The 22,844-nt window shown below is 43.0% G+C and overlaps 1 protein-coding gene across 2 annotated transcripts in view; it reads right to left on the bottom strand.

Moving 5' to 3' along the window:
• The window catches only part of mao (monoamine oxidase), a 72,708-nt gene that overhangs the window by 17,500 nt on the left and 32,364 nt on the right, over positions 1-22,844 (bottom strand). The window contains exons 1-2 of one of the 2 annotated variants that reach the window (XM_034186162.1): positions 6,378-6,432; positions 2,241-2,345 (exon numbers count right to left, since the gene is read on the bottom strand). In XM_034186162.1, the coding sequence (XP_034042053.1) occupies positions 2,241-2,309 (69 nt within the window). In that variant the 5' untranslated portion in view covers positions 2,310-2,345; positions 6,378-6,432. Of the gene's footprint in view, positions 1-2,240; positions 2,346-6,377; positions 6,433-22,844 lie in introns of those variants that run through there. The other variant, XM_034186161.1, reaches the window with a different exon arrangement.

Here is a 22,844-nt window from a genome sequence, read left to right as displayed (position 1 = left end):
AAGACTTCTAGTGTAATGAAACTTATTCCCTACTGCTGGGTAGTCCATCAGAGTAAATGTAAATGTTATTAAAAAATGATCAGACAGAAGGGAGTTTTCAGGGAATACTGTTATGGTATGGAAATAGAAGACTTAAGTCAGAACAAGATCTAAGATATGATTAAAGTGGTGGGTGGACTCATTTACTTTTTGAGCAAAGCCAATAGAGTCTAATAATAGATTAAATGCAGTGTTGAGGCTGTCATTCTCAGCATCTGTGTGGATGTTAAAATCGCCCACTATAATTATCTTATCTGAGCTAAGCACTAAGTCAGACAAAAGGTCTGAAAATTCACAGAGAAACTCACAGTAACGACCAGGTGGACGATAGATAATAACAAATAAAACTGGTTTTTGGGACTTCCAATTTGGATGGACAAGACTAAGAGACAAGCTTTCAAATGAATTAAAGCTCTGTCTGGGTTTTTGATTAATTAATAAGCTGGAATGGAAGATTGCTGCTAATCCACCGCCCCGGCCCGTGCTACGAGCATTCTGACAGTTAGTGTGACTCGGGGGTGTTGACTCATTTAAACTAACATATTCATCCTGCTGTAACCAGGTTTCTGTTAGGCAGAATAAATCAATATGTTGATCAATTATTATATCATTTACCAACAGGGACTTAGAAGAGAGAGACCTAATGTTTAATAGACCACATTTAACTGTTTTAGTCTGTGGTGCAGTAGAAGGTGCTATATTATTTTTTCTTTTTGAATTTTTATGCTTAAATAGATTTTTGCTGGTTATTGGTAGTCTGGGAGCAGGCACCGTCTCTACGGGGATGGGGTAATGAGGGGATGGCAGGGGGAGAGAAGCTGCAGAGAGGTGTGTAAGACTACAACTCTGCTTCCTGGTCCCAACCCTGGATAGTCACGGTTTGGAGGATTTAAGAAAATTAGCCAGATTTCTAGAAATGAGAGCTGCTCCATCCAAAGTGGGATGGATGCCGTCTCTCCTAACAAGACCAGGTTTTCCCCAGAAGCTTTCCAGGCTTTCCAACACCACTCAGACAGCCAGCAATTCAAGGAGAACATGCGGCTAAACATGTCACTCCCGGTCCGATTGGGGAGGGGCCCAGAGAAAACTACAGAGTCCGACATTGTTTTTGCAAAGTTACACACCGATTTAATGTTAATTTTAGTGACCTCCGATTGGCGTAACCGGATGTCATTACTGCCGACGTGAATTACAATCTTACCAAATTTACGCTTAGCCTTAGCCAGCAGTTTCAAATTTCCTTCAATGTCGCCTGCTCTGGCCCCCGGAAGACAATTGACTATTGTTGCTGGTGTCGCTAACTTCACATTTCGCAAAACAGAGTCGCCAATAACCAGAGTTTGATCCTCGGCGGGTGTGTCGTCGAGTGGGGAAAAATGGTTAGAGATGTGAACGGGTTGGCGGTGTACACGGGGCTTCTGTTTAGGGCTACGCTTCCTCCTCACAGTCACCCAGTCGGCCTGCTTTCCCGGCTGCTCGGGATCTGCCAGGGGGTAACTAACGGCGGCTAAGCTACCTTGGTCCGCACCGACTACAGGGGCCTGGCTAGCTGTAGAATTTTCCACGGTGCGGAGCCGAGTCTCCAATTCCATGTGTAGCAAGATTCCACTTGCTGCGCCCACTTCCACTGTGCCATGCCGCGCCCGCCAGGCCGACTTCCAGCAAGCCAGACTGTGTCCGCTTAGCAAATTTAAACCACACAATATAACGCCCACCGAGCTAAATTCCACCACACCACACGCATCCACTAAGATTTCCACCACTACAGATAAAACGACACTAAAACAACATGGCGTACAGCCGTTTTTCTCTTAAGATGGCAGAAAAAGGTCATCACTGGGAAAGCTGATTTTTTTTTTCTCTTTTTTTTTGTAAATCAGCTCAACTATCTGGATCTTTTGGCTGCAACTTTTAATTTCAGTTTTAAAACACCTATATTAGTTTACTGACTATCTGTACAAAATGACCCCTTTAATATTGAAATCCAAACCCCAAATTGAGAACTTTTTAGTGACATCATCACGTACAGGTGGAGATTACGGCCCCTTCACTGTAGAACGTTTGTACATATGTGACAGAGTAGCTAAATTTAGGCAGCAGATTTTTGGAAAAACAATCAACAGGTCCAGGGACCAAGAAAAATAATGTTAAGAAAAATAAGTTTAATAACGTATGTTCGAATGAAGAAAAGTTAATTTTACCTCATTACCCATTTCATCCATTTTTCTGAAAAGGTTGTTGAAGTCCATAATGACGAAGGGGTTCCACATAGGAGGGAACGAGCCTTTGAACGGGTATGACTTCCGCTGTGGAGCAACAACAAGCAAAAAACATCAGCAAAGTCATATTTTGTATTCAAAATTCAAAAGCAAACAATGACTGACAATAGAAATGCAAAGGAGCCACCGAGGCTATGTTTGGGTTGTGGTCAGCAGTTTTTACATACACACACACACACACACACACACACACACACACACACACATTAAAATATGGACAGAAATAAATCCTATTTAATCAATTTTGTATATACAGAATATTTAATAAGCTGTCCAAAGTAACTCAGCGACAATATTTCTATTTCATTTCTAAACAGATTTTTAAATTCTGTAATTAAATTTCAGAAGTCCAAATCACGGGTTGTGCAGCCAGTACAATCTGAGTGCCAGTCCCAAGTCCGGTGTCACAGACCGAACAGTCTCCCCCTAAAAATTGGTCCGCCCTATCTTCACTGCGCATACGTCATTTGGGACCACAGCAGCTCATATGAGTCTGACTCTCTCCATCCAAAATGATCAAAGGGAATAATGTGATCATTAACCATCAGATGACAATATAAAACCTCTTAAATCATTCTATAGTCAGTTTGAAGCAGAAACAATGCTGTTTTAAACAGAAATGAGGCGATAATCAGTGAGTCGACTTGCTACTGATGCTTTGAAATGACAGAGGCGCAGTGAACGCATCACCAGCAACTCATCTGGCTACAGTGCTCTGATCACTTCCTCCGTCTTTTATAATGAAATGATGTGGAAATGATTGTTGTAGAAAAGCTTCAGATATCTGTCGCTGAGATTGATGATGATGACTGGAGGTAGTTTGAAGCAGAAACGAGGAGATAATCAGTGAACCATGGCTGAAGCACAGAAATGATGCATGTGCAGTGAAGGCGGGGCAGACCGATTTTTAGCAGGGACCATTCGGTTAGTGACACTGGATAAATGAGGAGGGTTGCGTCAGGAAGGGCATCAGATGCAAAACAAGCCAGATTAAAGATGCAGAGCACAAATCAAATTTCCATATCGGATTGGTCGAGGTGCAGGTTAACAACGACCGCCACTGGTGCCGTTGACCAACAAGGTGTTGGCGAAAATTGGGCTACTGCTGGGCAAAGAAGAAAATGTCCAGACAGCAGGAGAAGAGGAAACCTAGAAGGGTGGAAGTGAGAGTCGGGACTTTGAATGTTGGCAGTATGACTGATAAAGGCAGAGAGCAGGATGATATGATGGAGAGGAGAAGGATAGAAGTATGTGCAAGAGACCAAGTGGAAGGGAAGTAAGACCAAGAGCATAGGCGGTGGACTCAAGTTGTTCTATCATGGTGAGGATAGGAAGAAAAATAGTGTTGGGGTCAATTTAAAGGAAGAGTATGGTAAGAGTGTTGGAAGTTAAGTGAGTGTCTAACAGGGTGATGAGTGTAAAGTTGGAAATTGAAGGGATGATGATGAATATCATCAGTGCATATGCCCCACAGGTAGGTTGTGAGAAGAAGGAGAAAGAAAATTTCTGGAGTGAGTCAGACGAGGTGGTGGACAGTGTGCCCAAGGGAAGGGTTCACTGGTCTGAAGGTTTAGTAGTCAAACATTGCAATTCAGTCACACGTGAAGGTTGAATAATTGCCATTTGAATTAAATGCCAAGTCTTAATTATGGAATACTTTGTATGACATTGTACGGTGCATATTTAGAACCAGCAAAGTTAAAAACAAAGTGACTTTTTTATTAAAGTAACGTTCATTCTTGCATCACAGATGAAAGAAATGTCTTTTTAATTGAAATGAAAAGCACATGCAAGTATACAGCTAGTGGTGCAGCCTACTGAAACCTAGTATCAAATAATATTCATTTATTGATCTGAACCTTTGGACTAGTGGGATGTTCCTGTGCTGAAGCATGAAAGAGTGATGATAAGAGTGGACTTCAATGGGTATGTTGGCGAAGGGAACAGAGGTGATGAAGTAATGGGTAGATATTGGATGATGGACAGAAATGTAGAAGGGCAGATTATTATGTGTCGGACGCAGGACGGAGAACCGACCAGCGTTTGAAGGACCCAGTATAAAATAAGCAGAGCACGGTACAAAGGATAACAAAATTTAATGACATAACAGTGCGTGATAAATACAACAAATGAGTGCGCGGTCTGGTGAGGTGATAATACGGTGCGCTCCCAGCTGCACAAACGGTCTGGAGCCAGAAACAGTTCGGACCCAAGGACCCCGCCGACACCCCCCAGGTGGCCGCGACAAACCGAGTCTGTGAAAGAAGAAATCATCATGTGAGCCCACACTTCACACACAGAGAGACCGCTCAAAGGTGTACACAAACAGCAAACACTTCCTGGCTTAATTACTAATCAGCTTCCCACCCTGCAGGCATGGAACACCCTGTTCACCTACTCAACTGCAGTGGAAGCTGATTAAACGACTAACATAACAGCTCAATATAATAAGGTGTGAGGGACACCACATTTACTGACTGTACTAATGTTAGTCACAAAACCTAACGTACCTCAGGAAGTGTGCTGACGAGCGTGAGACCTCACCCCCTCCTCTTTCACAGACCATGGCATCAAACCTGGACGTTCTCTGCATCCATAATGATGAGATGGCTCTCAAGACGACGATCTCACCCGTCTGGTCACAAGGTCGAGTCTCTGGCAAATACACACTGTGTACTCCAGATTTAAATGCCACCATGCTCCAATCCGTGTAGATGCACCACAGCTGTGAGTCCTGACGAGCTGCACATGATCAGCCTCAGGTGATCAGGGTGAGGTCCTGATAACTCAGCCACACAGTCCTAAACGCGTGCCACCTGGAAGGAAAAACAAAAGACAGAAACAGAAGACAAACAAAAGCCAGCCAGGCACGCCAGACACCCAGCCACAACACAGATGGTAGTTAATTTAGCAAAAAGGATGGAAATGGCCGTGGTGAATACCTACTTTAAGAAACGAGAGGAGCACAGGGTGACATAAGAGTGGAGGAAGGTGCACACAGATGGACCACATTCTGTGTAGAAGATGCAAGCTAAAAGAAATTGGAGACTAAGGTGGTGGCAGGAGATAGTGTAGCTAGACAGCATAGCATGGTGGTTTTTAGGATGACTTTAGACGTGAAGAAGAAGAAGAAAAAGAATGAGAGATCAAAGGATCAGATGGTGGAAGCTGAAGGAGGAAGACTGTTGTGTGAAATTCAGTGAGCAGGGGAGACAGGTACTGGATGGAAGGGAAGCAATTTTGGACAACTGGAAAAGTACTGCAGATGTACTGGGTGAGACATCTGGACAGTGGAAGAAAGACAAGGAGACTTTTTGGTGGAACAAAGATGCCCAGGAAAGCATAAGGCAAAAGAGGTTGGAAAAGAAGAATTGGGATAGTTGGAGAGATGAAGAAAGTAGACAGGAGTACAAGGAGATGCGGCATAAGGTGAAAAGAGAAGTGGCAAAAGCTAAGGAAAAGGCATATTGCGAGCTGTACAAGAAGTTGAATAGTAAGAAAGAAGAAAATGACTTTTACCGATTGGCCAGACAGAGGGACAGAGCTGGAGAAGATATGCAGCAGGTTAGGGTGGTAAAGGATGCAGATGGTAATGTGCTAACAAGTGAGGAGAGTGTGTTGAAAAGGTGCAGAGAATATTTTGAGGAGCTGATGAATGAAGAAAAATAGAAAAGGGTAGATGATATGGAGAGAGTAAATCAGGAAGTGCAACAGATTAGTAAGAATGAACTGCAGAAAAGCAGTTGGTCCAGATGACATTCCAGTGGAGGCATGGAAATGTCTAGGAGAGGTGGCAGTGGAGTTTCTAACCAGATTGGTTAATAAAATCTTAGAAAGTGGGAGGATGCCTGAGGAGTGGAGATGAAGTGTGCTGGTTCCTATTTTTAAGAACAAGGGTGATGTGCAGAGCTGTAGTAACTACAGTGTTGGGAAGGTGTCGTAGCACGGACCCACAACAGGGGGCGCAAATGAACGGACAATGAGTAAGCCAAAAGGTAACAATTTACTGTTGTGACAAAACACAACTAAATGTACAGAAATTGCAAAGTCAATGAACACCAGGTGACGTGTGGGCAGGCTCGAAGATAGAAGACCCCGACGAGAGAGAGACCGCGTCCCACACGGCCTCCACCACCAACGGTCTGAAGAACACCGGAGCCGCCAAGTCCCGAATCCCCAGGTGACCTCTGTCTTCGGCTGTCGACCCTGGTACTGCTGGCAGAAAGCAGAAAAAAGATGAATGAGTGTAACTCCTTACACTCAGTGGTCTACAGTTTGTGCACAGTAGGAGGAGAACCTCCACCTCCGAATCACACACTCGTGCAGCTCCTAGTGTGTCCACTTCTCTGTAGCGCGGTTGTCGTCGTCACGCTCCACGCCACTTCCCAGATAAGGGTGAACACCACAGGATACCGGCTGCAACAGAAATTCAGAATCCTACACAACGTGTTAATCAGCAGAGAAGTGTACCTCACGGTAGTCGATTTCTCGGCGAGGAGGTGGAGTCCCGATCCGGCTTTTAAGATGGTGATGATGATGATGAACGAGTGACAGCTGGTGCAGGGAATGAATGACAGCTGTCACTTCCTCAGGGTCCGGCGCCCTCTCCTGCTTGGAGCCCGCACTCCAAGCAGGGCGCCCTCTGGTGGTGGTGGGCCAGCAGTACCTCCTCTTCAGCGGCCCACATAACATACAGAGGCATAAAGTTGATCAGCCACAGCATGAAGTTATGGGAAAGAGTAGTAGAAGCTAGGCTTAGAAAACAGGTGAAGATCTGATTAGCAATATGGTTTCATGCTGAGAAAGAGCACTACAGATGCAATGTTTTATCTGAGAATACTGATGGAGATGCACAGAGAAGGCCAGAAAGAGTTACATTGTGTATTTGTGGATTTAGAAAAAGCGGTGAAGAGGTGAAGAAGAGAGTGTAGGCAGGGTGGAGTGGGTGGAGAAAGGTGTCAGGAGTGTTTTGTGACTGAAGAATATCAGCAAGAGTGAAGGGGAAAGTCTATAAGACAGTAGTGAGACCAGCTATGTTGTACGGCTTAGAGACGGTGGCGCTAACAAAAAGACAGCAGGCGGAGCTGGAGGTGTTGAGATTCTCTTTGGGAGTGATGAGAATGGGACAGGATTAGAAATGAACATACAGGGACAGCTCAGGTGGGACGGTTTGGAGACAAAGTCATAGAGGTGAGATTGAAATGGTTTGGACATGTGCAGAGGAGGGACCCAGAGTATATAGGGAGAAGGATGCTGAAGATGGAGCCACCAGGCAGGAGGAGAAGAGGGAGGCCAAAGAGGAGGTTTATGGATGTGCTGAGGGAGGACATGCAGGTGGTTGGTGTGACAGGAGGATACAGAGGACAGGGTGAGATGGAAACAACTGATCTGCTGTGGCGACCCCTAACGGGAACAGCTGAAAGAAAATGTTGTAATACAAATTAAAATATCAATACACAAAACCGTGTTGAGCAATATTAGAATAACTGCTTCCAACTGCTTTACGTGTCACATTAAACTCACAGAAGACTTAAATGGAATCAGTGACTTATGTCATGTTTATGACACAGTTGAATCTTCTAATGCAAACCTGAAACCTTTATAATAGTTTATAATTTAATTTTTCTCATCTTAAATGTATTTTTGCTTTGTACATTTTATTTGCACTACAATACACCGATTGTGATACATAATACTCTTCACACTGACTATGTAGTACATAATCTGGAGTGAATGTTTAACTTAATCCTTGACATTATCTTTTCTTCTGTTTGTATAATTTATGTCATTTATTATTCTTGAACAAGGTCATATCTTCCATCCGGGAGTTGAATTTTCATGGTATCCGGAAGAGATAAATTATATATGAATGATTATCATGATATGTGGTTCCACATCTAACATGCAGTTCAAATGTTTTGATAAAGAGGCCACAATAGACTTTACATGAGGTTGTAACATAAATCATGGACTGTTCTGTTGCGAGTGCTGTCAAATTTACCAATGAGTCAGAGTGTGTGGACTTCGGAAGGTTAAATAGGAGCAACTCTTAAGAGAAAGAAAGAAATAAATAAAGAAAAAAAGCTGTTTATTGGCCGCAGAAAGCCCTTTGTGCACTACACGACCAGTTACGCAATATTTTTACGACAGACTCTAAGAGTCTGAGGCATCAAGTGCTGATAAGAGTGTCCGTGATACAATCCCACGTTGTTCAAAAACTGACTGTTGCTCCAGTTCACAACCATATAAAATGATTTATTAATGCAGAGAGAATAATTCAAAAGGGATCAAAGATTATTTGTGTTGACTGATGTCCAGCTTTGCAAAAACCAGAGGGGTTTTGATATTTTCCTCCTCACTGCGTTTTCCCTTTTATGTGGAACAAAATCTGTCGTGTGCCTGATGTAACCACCTTTACACTGATGTTGCCCTCAACTCGCCGCAGGGACATTTCAGACCCTTGTGACTCTCACTGTGTGTGTGTGTGTGTGTGTGTGTGTGTGTGTGTGTGTGTGAGTGTGTGAGTGAGAGAGAGAGAGAAAAGAGACAACTGCTGCGACTGACTCAGCTTTTACATAACATAGCACCACTATGGTGCTGTGTTATGGGGGTTGGTAAGGTTAGACCTTACCTGTGTGAAGCGCTTTGAGGCAACTCTGTTGTGATTTGGCACAATATAAATGAAAATAAATTGAAATTGAATTGAAAATATGGTTCCTCAGATCAGCTCAGAACTCCAGGGCCTCGAGACACTTCCAAGATCATCTTCCCGCTGCTCCTATTAGGGGGCGCCATCAGGTGGGTCGTTTCCACATGTCCTCTGCATCCTCCTCTGTCACACCCACCACCGGCGTCAACACAAACCTGTGCTCTGGACCATGCACTTTTGGTCTCAACATGCACAAAAATGCCTCAAATTTGAAAACATTACTGCAAACCCTGGCAGCCCAGCTATCCTGTACAAGACCCTGGACATGTGCATTTCTCCTCTGTACACCCAGACAAGTCAGGTCATCTCAATCATTTCATGTAGGTTGTCTGGCATTCCTAAGGATGTGGCATTTATAGAACAGATAGATAGAATAGAAAAGAAAGAATAAATAGATAGAATAGAAAAGAAAGAATAGATAGTTTAATGTCCCCGTGGGGAAATTTGTCTTGGACTTCTCAGAAATTATGACCCCTACAGAGATACAGAACAAGACAGTCAGTTAATAACAGTGAATAAAAAGTAACAAAAATAAATAAATAGGTAAAAGACATACAAATACTAACACAGTACTGAACCTGATTGTTAGCAGTGTTTGTTAAGGACAGTGATTGATATAGGAACAAAGGAGTTTCTCTATCTGTTCAGTCTCCAGTGGTGGACTCTGAAACATCTGCCTGATGGTAGCAACTCGTATTGTGTGTGTAGGACATGGGAGGGGCCAGAAAGAATTCTGTCCGCTTGCTTCATCACACACTGATCAAAGATTGACTGAGGATTGTTATACTGTTTCAGACTAATGATTTTCATTGCTGTGAGGACATGGTAGTTTAGTTTTGATCTTAGGGACACAGAAAGTTTCCCAAACCAAGTGGTTATGCCATATCTTATAATGCTTTCCACAACTGCCTGATAAAACAGTAACATCATTTTGTGGTCAACTCCATGCAAACGCAAACGCAGCAGAAAGTAGAGTTGTTGATTCATGCGGAAACATAACCAGTCAACATGAGTGTTCCATGTAAGGGAGCTGTCTACATAGACACCAAGATATTTGTATGGTTGCACCTGTGTGATTGGTTGCTGGTGTACAATTACAGGGTTGTGATTGCTGACTAAATATGGATCAAAAATGACTTCCTCTGTCTTTTTAACATTTAAAGTGAGGTGATTGGAGTCACACCACTCAAACTGCTTTACGTCTGAATGATAGAGATCCAAATCATAATTCTATTGAAGTAAGCACAGAATTGCTGAGTTGTCTGAATATTTAAAAATGTCGTTCCCAGGGTGCGTGGCTGAATGCTCATTAGTATATAAAGTAAAAAGGAGAGGTGAGCTCACACATCCCTGTGGTGCTCCAGTACTGATGTCTTTGATTTGGGATAGGCTGGAATTTACCTTGACCTGCTGTGTTCCGTTTGTCAAGAAAGAGTGAAACCACCATACAGTAGTGTTCAGAATAATAGTAGTGCTATGTGACTAAAAAGATTAATCCAGGTTTTGAGTATATTTCTTATTGCTACATGGGAAACAAGGTACCAGTAGATTCAGTAGATTCTCACAAATCCAACAAGACCAAGCATTCATGATATGCACACTCTTAAGGCTATGAAATTGGGCTATTAGTAAAAAAAAAGTAGAAAAGGGGGTGTTCACAATAATAGTAGCTTCTGCTGTTGACGCTACAAACTCAAACTATTATGTTCAAACTGCTTTTTAAGCAATCCTGTGAATCACTAAACTAGTATTTAGTTGTATAACCACAGTTTTTCATGATTTCTTCACATCTGCGAGGCATTAATTTTGTTGGTTTGGAACGAAGATTTTGCTTGTTTACAAGTGTGCTTGGGGTCATTGTCTTGTTGAAACACCCATTTCAAGGGCATGTCCTCTTCAGCATAAGGCACCATGACCTCTTCAAGTATTATGACATATCCAAACTGATCCATGATACTTAGTATGCGATATATAGGCCCAACACCATAGTAGGAGAAACATGCCCATATCACGATGCTTGCACCACCATGCTTCACTGTCTTCTCTGTGAACTGTGGCTTGAATTCAGAGTTTGGGGGTCGTCTCACAAACTGTCTGCGGCCCTTGGACCCAAAAAGAACAGTTTTACTCTCATCAGTCCACAAAATATTCCTCCATTTCTCTTTAGGCCAGTTGATGTGTTCTTTGGCAAATTGTAACCTCTTCTGCACGTCTTTTATTTAACAGAGGGACTTTGCGGGGGATTCTTGCAAATAAATTAGCTTCACACAGGCGTCTTCTAACTGTCACAGCACTTACAGGTAACTGCAGACTGTCTTTGATCATCATGGAGCTGATCAATGGGTGAGCCTTTGCCATTCTGGTTATTCTTCTATCCATTTTGATGGTTGTTTTCTGTTTTCTTCTACGCGTCACTGTTTTTTTTTTTTTTTTGTCCATTTTAAATCATTGGAGATCATTGTAGATGAACAGCCTATAATTTTTCGCACCTGCGTATAAGTTTTCCCCTCTCCAATCCCCTCTCCAAAGTTTTCCCCTCTCCAAAGGCTTAGCAGCTGCATTGAAGTACATGCTGGGATGCTTCTAGGTGCTACGTCACTTGATGGAAACACTCGAGTACTCACGAGTACTTTGTTTTCAGATGTCTCCGTAGCTGTTTGCTGCGAATGCCGTATACTTTGAAACAGGTCACGGAAGTGCACAAAGTAATCCCGGTGGATCACCGGCTGGCCACTAAGAGCCTAAATCTAAATTGCTGTGATTTTCGTGTGACATGTCCTTTAAGACAACAGGCCAAATATTAACCAATTAATCAGTCGTAAGCTTGAACAGGCATCTTAGTGGACTAAGGAGCTGAGGTACCTATATGTAGATTTTCACACTACCAGTCAGCGTCCTTGGTCGTTTCCTCCACACTGTCCCACTCCACTCAGCTGTAAACGGGTACTGGTCTTACGAGGGCTGTCCGTAAAGTATAGGTCCTTTTTATTTTTTTCAAAAACTATATGGATTTCATTCATATGTTTTTACGTCAGACATGCTTGAACCCTCGTGCGCATGCGTGAGTTTTACCATGCCTGTCGGTGACGTCATTCGCCTGTGAGCACTCCTTGTGGGAGGAGTCGTCCAGCCCCTCGTCGGAATTCCTTTGTCTGAGAAGTTGCTGAGAGACTGGTGCTTTGTTTGATCAAAATTTTTTCTAAACCTGTGAGACACATCGAAGTGGACATGGTTCGAAAAATTAAGCTGGTTTTCAGTGAAAATTTTAACAGCTGATGAGAGATTTTGAGGTGATTCTGTCGCTTTAAGGACTTTTCACGGTGCGAGACGTTGCGCAACGCTCTCAGGCAGCGTCATCAGCCTGTTTCAAGCTTAAAACCTCCACATTTCAGGCTCTATTGATCCAGGACGTAGTGAGAGAACAGACGTTTCAGAAGAAGTCGGTTTCAGCATTTTATCCGGATATTCCACTGTTAAAGGAGATTTTTTTAATGAAAGACGTGCGGACGGGTCCGCGCGTCGGGACGCAGCCGACGCGGCGCGGCGGCACAGGAAAAACACCTCCGTGTTGATAACCATTTGTTAAATCCAGTTGGCTTTTGATGGCTTTCAGTGGAGTGAGTATATGAGAAATTGTTTATCAGCTGGAGATGTTCCAACTTGTCCTCAAGGCTTCCAACAGAGGTGTTTTTCCTGTGGCGGAGCGTCGCGGCGGCTGCGAGCCGACGCTGCAATCCGCCCGCACGTCTTTCATTAAAAAAATCTCCTTTAACAGTGGAATATCCGGATAAAATGCTGAAACCGACTTCTTCTGAAACTTCTCTGTTCTCTCACGATGTCCTGGATCAATAGAGCCTGAAATGTGGAGGTTTTAAGCTTGAAACAGGCTGATGACGCCGCCTGAGAGCGCTGCGCGACGTCTCGCACCGTGAAAAGTCCTTAAAGCGACAGAATCACCTCAAAATCTCTCATCAGCTGTTAAAATTTTCACTGAAGACCAGCTTAATTTTTCGAACCATGTCCACTTCGATGTGTCTCACAGGTTTAGAAAAAATTTTGATCAAACAAAGCGCCAGTCTCTCAGCAACTTCTCAGACAAAGGAATTCCGACGAGGGGCTGGACGACTCCTCCCACAAGGAGTGCTCACAGGCGAATGACGTCACCGACAGGCGTGGAAAAACTCACGCATGCGCACGAGGGTTCAAGCATGTCTGACGTAAAAACATATGAATGAAATCCATATAGTTTTTGAAAAAAATAAAAAGGACCTATACTTTACGGACAGACCTCGTAGTTGGGTAAGAAGTCCAAATCCGTTTGGCAACTCATTCAGGGGAGTTGTAGACTCATTGGCTTTACGCTACGGAATCCGGTGATAAACACAGGCACCACTGGGCCTCAAGGCTTGTGGAGGACTTCAGTTGTTGAAAATATTCCTGATTTAGGGATAGATCCAGATCCAAATGAACCTGGAATATACTGTGAGTACATGCTAACTTTTGTTTATTAAAATAATAAAGTTCACTTTTGACACATGACACTAAATATGGAGACCATCTGGTTTTAAAAAAAAGGGCAGATGAAGAACATACATATATACATACGTATGTGTAGGCAAAAAAAGTCCATCATAGTCAAATTCAAAACATGACCAAAATCAGTTACATTGTTCGCAAAGTAAAATCCTGCTGCTGCACAATAATAAACTACATTAATGATCCATCTGTAACAGAGCTATGGTGTCAGTTTGAGGGCGACTTTTTAAGTGCGTATTGCTTGTTTAGACTAGTGGGGGTAAATGTGGACTGACTGTTGTTGCAGTACAACATGGCTGTCACCATGGTGATGCTGGCAGAGGGAACAAACAAGGAAGAGAGGGATGTCGAGCGGAATCTGTTTGGGTATGAGGGAGCAACTCGTCTGCCTCTGTTATGTGTCGACGCGGATTGAGGAGCGAACCTGCGTCAGACAGGACCCAGCGCTAAAAATAACCAGAAAGCGGTTCCAAACAAAAACTATTTATTATACACCTGTGTTTTAAAAGTGTAAAAACATAAAAAACAACGTCCCTCTGGTGGAGTGATTCGTGGCTCGCTCTCCAGCGCCCGCAAGGATTAAAGCCGGCGCTCCTGGACTTCCTACCACCGCCAAACACCCCCCAGGTGGACACGACAAACTGATTCTCTGTGAAGCAAAGAGACGGTGAGGTAAATCAACAGATACAACTATATCTTCCAATAAACACACGCTGCCAGCAACACACTCAGGTCAGTGTCCCTTTTTTTTTTTTACTTTATGCAAATGAGCAGCTTCTCACAACAAGTGGAGGATCACTTATCCTTCACGCCACAGCAGTGAGAAGCAAACTGCGCAATTCTCTTTACAATTCCAGTATACTGTGTAACAAAACACCAAGTTACTATCAACAAGTACCTAAACACTTAATTACCTTTCCTGTGTGCTGACAGCATGTGTCCTCACCCCTCCCTGCTTCACGGGCTCGATGTGTCAAACCCAGGCGCGGTCCTCAGCGTCTCACAAACGAACGTCACAAGGTCGAGTTCCCAGCAGTTCTGCTTGAATCACACATGACTTAAATGCAGAACGCCATCCAATTATCTGCTTCAGCTGCAAGTCGTCCAGGTTGCACGTGAGCACCAAGCACAGGTGCTTTCCATGATGTTGAGGGTGAAGACTCTTCAGCCAGCACCTTCTTCACAGACAAATCAGCCCTCATGCCACCTGGAGAGCAAAGAAAAGAAAAGAACACCAAAACATCCAGCCACGCCTCCCCAACACACAACAGTACCCCCCCATCAACGGGAAGCCTCCCGGCGACCGAACAGACCAGGCCCGAGAACAGCCCCTCCCTCCGGGGTCCACGTCAGGAAGCAGACGGCAAGACAGGCACCGCAGCTGGAAGGCCGGCTGGAACCAACAAAAGCCCCAAAACATTCCCCAGAACAAGTCCACTCACACAAAAAAAACATAAAACCCACCCAAAACCTCCCCAGGGGACCGTCCCATCAAACCCCGGGAGGAAAAGAAAAACTCCAAAACACAAAAACCCAACACAGTCCCACAACACAGTACAAACGTAGATGCATAAAAGAAAAATATCAAACAACCCCCCCAGAATGACCTGCAGAGCCCAACCCCCCCCTCAGAAGGCCTTCATTGCCAGTTCCAGGAGGAACAGCCAAAACCGTGATCCCACAAAGGTCCCCAGGTATACATGGAGTGAAACGGTGCCCCCCCAGGGGACCGCATCATCAACCCCAGGAGGCACCCTCCCCACAACCCCGGAACCCCAGATCCGGTCACACTTGGCCGGTCGGTCCCAAGCCAATTCCCCCCCCAGAGGACCGTCCCATCAACCCTGGAGGCGGAACCCGGAGGGAAACAAAATAAAACCAAAACCAACCCCCGGAGGACAACCAAAAACAACCCCGGGGGGATATAAACGACCATAAACCCCGTTGCCCTCCCCGGCACCCCGAAAGACCCAGGTCCCTCCCAGAGCCCTTTGGCGGCTCTATTTTGGCAAACGGCTCAAAATAGTAAGCCGGAGAAGGGAACAGGTAAAAACTAACCCAGCTCCAACCCCAAAGCGCAGCGGAGAACCGGAAATACGTCCGGCGCCCCAACTCGACCATACCCCAGCCACTCGGGAGGGGTGGAACTACCGAAATAACAAACAGCAACAGATTGGCCCACCCCTCCGACTGAGGCATGTCTCCGCTGCACCACACCCCGGCAACACCCACGACAATCGGTCCAAAGGCTCACCGAGGCTGGAGTGGAACCGGGCCCTAACCAAACCAAAAAGAACGCCTCTAACACCCCCCCCCCTAGGTGCAGAGGTCTTCTGAGAATGCTCAGCGTGACCAACCTGCACCACCCCACAACCCACAAGACAAGCGGTCTAAGGGCAAGTGAGGTTGGGGTTAGGAATGTAGAGAAATAAAAACAACAAAACAAAACGACCCAACAACCCAAACAGAAAATACCTAAAAACACATACACAATTGACAGGTAAGTGAGCCCAGGCGGGCTTCTAACCGCCCATCACTCCACCAGATACGCCCCTACCTCCCCAAATAAGTATAACCCCTGATTAAAGAAACCAAACATTTACGTGTGCTAAAAAAAATTTATTGTATTTTTTTTTTTTTTTTTTATGTGGGTTCTTTTGCCTGTCCCAGAACACTTGGAGTTACGTCACCGTTATTTCTCTTGACGCTTACGTGTCGGGGCAATACAGGAATCTCGACTCGTCCGAGCTGCATGGGCTCGTCAATAGGAGGAGCCGGAGGTCCCGTCGGAGGAGCCGCAGTGGGGCGAAGAAGAGGCGGCCCAGCTTTGTGTCGGGGAAAGCCCCGAGACAAAAAAAAAACGCTCCGACGGGCGTCCTCTCTCGCGTCCATGCTCCTTCATCCGATCATCTAGACGAATCACCAACGATATTAGCTCGTCTAAATCGTTTGGCTCATCACGGACCGCCAGCTCGTCTTTTAATGACTCATTTAACCCGTCCACAAATACGCCTCGTAAAACTGCGGCATTCCAACCTGTGGGTGACGGAGTTATCGGCACCGATATCGATAGTGCCGCAGCTGGAGCAGCAGGAAGCAGAACAGCTTGCGCTGCAAGCTCCATAACACGGGCATCTGTTTGTTTAATTTGGTTCGCGAGATGCTGTAATTGCTCCCGTATGTTCTCCAAGTGTTCCTGAACTTTTTCGACAAAAGGAACCGCTTCTGCCGCTGGGTCCATTATGGAATGGCCGGGAACTTCTGTTATGTGTCGACGCGGATTGAGGAGCGAACCTGCGTCAGACAGGACCCAGCGCTAAAAATAACCAGAAAGCGGTTCCAAACAAAAACTATTTATTATACACCTGTGTTTAAAAGTGTAAAAACATAAAAAACAACGTCCCTCTGGTGGAGTGATTCGTGGCTCGCTCTCCAGCGCCCGCAAGGATTAAAGCCGGCGCTCCTGGACTTCCTACCACCGCCAAACACCCCCCAGGTGGACACGACAAACTGATTCTCTGTGAAGCAAAGAGACGGTGAGGTAAATCAACAGATACAACTATATCTTCCAATAAACACACGCTGCCAGCAACACACTCAGGTCAGTGTCCCTTTTTTTTTACTTTATGCAAATGAGCAGCTTCTCACAACAAGTGGAGGATCACTTATCCTTCACGCCACAGCAGTGAGAAGCAAACTGCGCAATTCTCTTTACAATTCCAGTATACTGTGTAACAAAACACCAAGTTACTATCAACAAGTACCTAAACACTTAATTACCTTTCCTGTGTGCTGACAGCATGTGTCCTCACCCCTCCCTGCTTCACGGGCTCGATGTGTCAAACCCAGGCGCGGTCCTCAGCGTCTCACAAACGAACGTCACAAGGTCGAGTTCCCGGCAGTTCTGCTTGAATCACACATGACTTAAATGCAGAACGCCATCCAATTATCTGCTTCAGCTGCAAGTCGTCCAGGTTGCACGTGAGCACCAAGCACAGGTGCTTTCCATGATGTTGAGGGTGAAGACTCTTCAGCCAGCACCTTCTTCACAGACAAATCAGCCCTCATGCCACCTGGAGAGCAAAGAAAAGAAAAGAACACCAAAACATCCAGCCACGCCTCCCCAACACACAACATGCCTCAAGAGAAAAAATACAAACCAAAACAAGCCAACGAACACGACACGCTCCAGCTGAGAAGAAGGATGTTATTGTACGTTCCACGACTTTTATTCTCTGCTTTTAACCATCTGAATTACAGCTGGACACAATCCAACCACTAGGGTCAGCGGGCAGTCAGAGTTAAGCGTGAACTTCTACAACCAGCATTCGTGCACGTGTCAGCTTTCTGCACAGACATTGTCCCGTCCCTTCAGGCAAAGCTGCGTTTTCTTTGTCTAAACTCAGAAATACACAAACGTAATACAACAGTAAACACTACAGGGTAAATCACAGCATTGTTAGGAGAAACCAGCGACTGAGTTTAGGCCACTTAAATCAATTTAAAAGCCCAATACTTATTAAAATGTCAGAACCAATCAAGTTAAACTAGTGTGTTGACTGTGGGGATCCACGGGTTCTACATTGCGTAGTGTTCATAAAATAGGTCGCTGACGTTTTTCAAGGGTGGTATTAAATTATGAAAAGTTTCTATAATGATTTTAACTGAAAGTGCAGGAAATAAAAATGTTTTGTGAGTAATTCTGTTTATTATTGGGAACATTTAGTCGATGTCATGTTTTACAACTGGCATGGTTGAGATATTTCCTTTGTTCAGAACTTGTCTGGTTACCAGGGACTGATTAATGGTGATATCAATGTCTATTGCTCACTGCTGTTACCCAATTATTAGTCCTATCAACTTTGTTTTCGCAACGTTCATCCTTGAGCCAAAACACATAAGCATACCAAAGGACAAAAGTCAGCTCTCCCCAGTTTCTCTGTGATCACACACACACACACACACACACACACACACACACACACACACACACACACACACACACACACACACACACACACACACACACACACACACACCACTTTGCTTATAATATACAGAAGATTTTTCACCCACATTCACTATTGGAGCTGTTACAGTTCCACAAAGCTCAAAAAGTGTCTGCAAAAAAGAAGGGGTCCAATTCTAAGCATTTCTGCTTCTTGCTGCTCCTTCTTGAGCACATTTCTTTTTTTTTTTCTTTTTAAAAAATTGATCCTCTGTGCTGTTTTTGCTGCCTTAGTTTTCATGTCTATTTGACATTATGTCTGTTCAAGATAAACAAAATAAATATAATGCAATGCTAAAATACCCTCGGCCATATCATCATTGTGTCCTTTACAATTTGCAGTTGTTTCATTAATTATTAAGATCCTATTGGCTTAAGTACAATTTGTACATATTCAATAAAGCACCTCTGTCAAACAATATTTACATTTTAAGAGCGGAAGATGTGCAAATCAAGGAATATTTGTAGGTCACCCTCTGTGTATTTGCAGGTACTAATAAGGAAAATTTAACTCCATAGGAAGTTCGCTTTGAATTAACGGAAGTTAGCATGCATGCTAGATATCTTGTAAATGACTCCAGAGGTGTCATCAGGTTACATAAACAGTGTTTTTGGTTTTAGAAGCGCTTATTTCTTGCTAGCTTGTACATAATATATGATAAATGTATATAAACACACAAAATGAAGCGATTCTGGAAAAACAAGCCACTGACGTCACAGTGCAGCTCTACTTTGACTGACCGTCACCCCGCCCCTAAGAAACAAACACAATGTGACATTTTAACCTCTGAAAATAGGTCAAGGTTAGCCATCTTTGAACTTGTCCAAGGTCTGTGTCCCAAGAACGTTCCCTGTAAATTTCAACACTCTAGCCATAATAGGATTGGAGTTATACCGAGCACAGACTGACAGATGGACGGCCGGACGGGTGCAAAACCTTCACAATACCCGATGACCATATTTGATAGCCATCAGGTAAAAATGACCGTTTAGTGAAACCAAAAGTCAAAGAACCCAGAGATATGATGTACATCTTTAAATAAATACATTTTCCCGCCCATATATATATATATATATATAAAAAAAGAATCAGTCACAGTTTGGCACGTTTCTTTGAAGAACTACTTTATAATGACTGACAAGTCATTTTTAAAATCAATTTTTGCTGCCACGTTTGTAGCTTTTTCATGAGGATGTGAAAATGACTGACTGCTTTGGCAGCGACATTCCATTCTTGGCCCCAGAGTGAGTTTCAGTCCAGTGGAGTCCTCAGTTTTTACAAATACCAAACACAAATACAGAAGTTGAGAGTTCAACCTGCTGCAGAAAACAGAGCTCTAAAGTTTAAGGATGCCATACAAAAGCTATTTATTTTTCCATGAATGACTCCTGATGTTGGAGCCTCCAGTGACCACGCTGAATGTTTGTGCTCACGTATGGTTTTCATTCCACTGTGGTTAAAATACATTGAGCATAAATATACTGTACTTCAAGGAGAAAAAAAAAAAAAGTCTTCATAATTATATTCAGAAACTGCTTATTTCATGGATCTTCACTCTGTGTTGTTCAGATAATGACAGCTAGCGTGGTCTGTGAGACGTGACACGAGCAACGCAGTGTCATAGTCCGTCAAATATAACGGCAAAGAGTTCATTTGTCCATCTCTGATAACTTATTAACTAGTACTCTGAGCCCACAGCGAGGCCACACCCACTTCTAATCACAAAGTATCAGGCACAGAGAGAAAATGTTACACAAGCTTTAAAAAGTCTGACCTCATTTACACTTTCTTACATATTAGCTTGGTCAGAAATTTGACCTTGACCTCTGACCTTGATCATTAACACATCCTAACCAAATTCAAATAACTTCTTCCCACCCACAGGCCCAATCTTTGCCTGCCCAATTTCATCAAAGTGGAATAGTCTAATAGTTAGGAGTCTAATAGTTAGGAGTCTAACTGATTTGTTGCTTTTCTATGCTTGTTTTCTTCTATATTTGTTTTGTTTTTCATGTCCGAAATAAAACCTTCAATCAATCAATCAATCAATTAAGAGTCTTAAATTTGTATTTAGTGTTGAGAGTAACTAAACCGTTGATGTACTTCAGCCTGCTTTGTTTATTTCACCTTTAATAATTTCTTGGCTGATTTAAAGCGACTAGCGGAGGAACAATCTTAACATTCTTGGTTATATAGACCAAAGTTTGAAAGTGGTTTTGGGTTGGCTGAAGGATACAGTAAAATTGGATTTGGAGGTTCCTCTTCAATGTGATCTGAGTTTATAAGGGTCAACTGGAAGTATTTTGTTGACTACAAGTTGCGTGTTTGTTTTTTTTATTTTCATTTGAACATTCTTGGCTGGTTCTATGACTGACTGAACCACACACACACACACACACACACACACACAAAATCCAGAAAGTATTCACAGCGTTTCACTTTTTCCACATTTTAGGTTACAACATTATTCCAAAGTGGATGAAATTAATTTTTCCCTTCAAAATTCTGCTCACAACATCCCATAATGACAACATGAAAAACATTTTGAAATTTTTGACAGATTTGTAAAACCAAGCGCATTAACCACTTGGCCACCACCTTTGCATGCGCACACACACCAAATTAACCTAACCCAAATATTTTCAACAGTACCTTAATATTACTTTAATGCAAGTAATTAAGTAATATTTTTCTAAGGCTTGAAACTGTAACCATTTTTGTGGTTGCAAACTACCACATTTTTGTGGCAACATCACATATGTGACCAAAATCTAATCTGTGCGCCTTCAAAACATTTGGGAACAAACAATTATTGTGTTGTGAGTGAACCATCCCTGGTTCTCAAGACCAGGCACCTAAGTGGCTCTACTCTACTCTTTTCTACTCTTATTTTACTCTTCCTTTTTAGATATACCTTTGTATACTGGCATAGTTCCACCTTAGAATTGGAATATAATATATACCCAGTGGTGGGCACAGATAACCAAAAAATTAACTTCGATAACAGATAATCAGATAACTGAAAAGTTATCTTCGATAAAGATAAAACAATAAACCACCCAAAAATGTATCGGAAGTTAGAGATAACCGATAACAGATAAATTCCAATATTATCTCTGGCACATTTACAACTACTAGTAAAACAAATTTAATAGCTTCTAGTAATATTAAAAGTAACAACAGACCCAAACAATGAGACCACACTTTTTTCTTATAACATTCTGCCCCTGCTGGAAGCTCTTGCTTACTACAGCACTCCCAGCACAGAGGCATACCGAGAGCAGCCATAACGCCAGCTCTCTATCAATTACAATGCTCCGGTCAGGCGGAGGTCTTGAAAATAAAGTCATACTGAGTTATGGTTTTGATTTATAAATAACATTAATACCGACAGAATAACTCCATTAATGTCAATTCTGTCATTTGTACAAAGTTAAAATATAACATATCTTTTAATGTTGAATAATGCACTAATTCTGAGGTTTTGTAACAAACAGACAGATCGCAAAGGATTCTGGGTAAAAGTGCCTCTGCTAAACACTGATTGGTTCAGTCATTCATTATGTAAACCAACACGTTAATGTGACGTCTGTCGTGTGTTGGTGTTTAAAGATAAATGTGCTTTTGTAAAATATTCCAGTTTTTTTATTTGTAAAAACAGGCATTTTTACAGAGCCCTGCAAGTGTCATCGCAAAATGTTTTGCATGTGGAGAGAATGTGCGCACGTTTTATGATGTTGTAAACGTGTTTTACACTGTGCGAGATGATTTTTCATGCAGGAATTTTTTGACTGTCTGTTACAAAACTTTTAACAGGTGGGTGCTGAACTGATTTAAATTTTAACAATGCTTGTCGCTGTTCAGCTTTGTTTACTTTGTTTATCGGTTTAAAAGTTATCGGCCAAAATTAATCGGAAGATAATTGATCCGATAATGGTTTTTAAAGTTATCTAAAAAGATATCCGATAATGAAAACATTATCTTCGATAATTATCTGTTATTGGATTATCGGAAGTGTGCCCACCACTGGATATACCTTACTGAATTTTCATGGCATTAGCCTCTATGCTGATCAGTTATTAATTCAATTATTTGGGTTTCAATGTATCTTGAAGGACCAGGCAGAAGAAGATGCTGAGGGAGAAAAAAGATCAACAGCCAAAGTCAAGTCAGAGAGAGCAAGTGGATCCAGAGGCAAATCACGTTATTACAGAGAGAGAAGGAGAGCTTCTGTCTACTGAAGGACTCCACAAGCTCCTTCAGATAGAACTT

The sequence above is a fragment of the Thalassophryne amazonica genome, chromosome 14 (assembly GCF_902500255.1).
Source record: "Thalassophryne amazonica chromosome 14, fThaAma1.1, whole genome shotgun sequence".
Classification (NCBI taxonomy): Eukaryota; Metazoa; Chordata; class Actinopteri; order Batrachoidiformes; family Batrachoididae; genus Thalassophryne; species Thalassophryne amazonica.
Note: the sequence above shows the minus strand (reverse complement) of the source record. Positions and strands in the feature narration are given on the sequence as shown.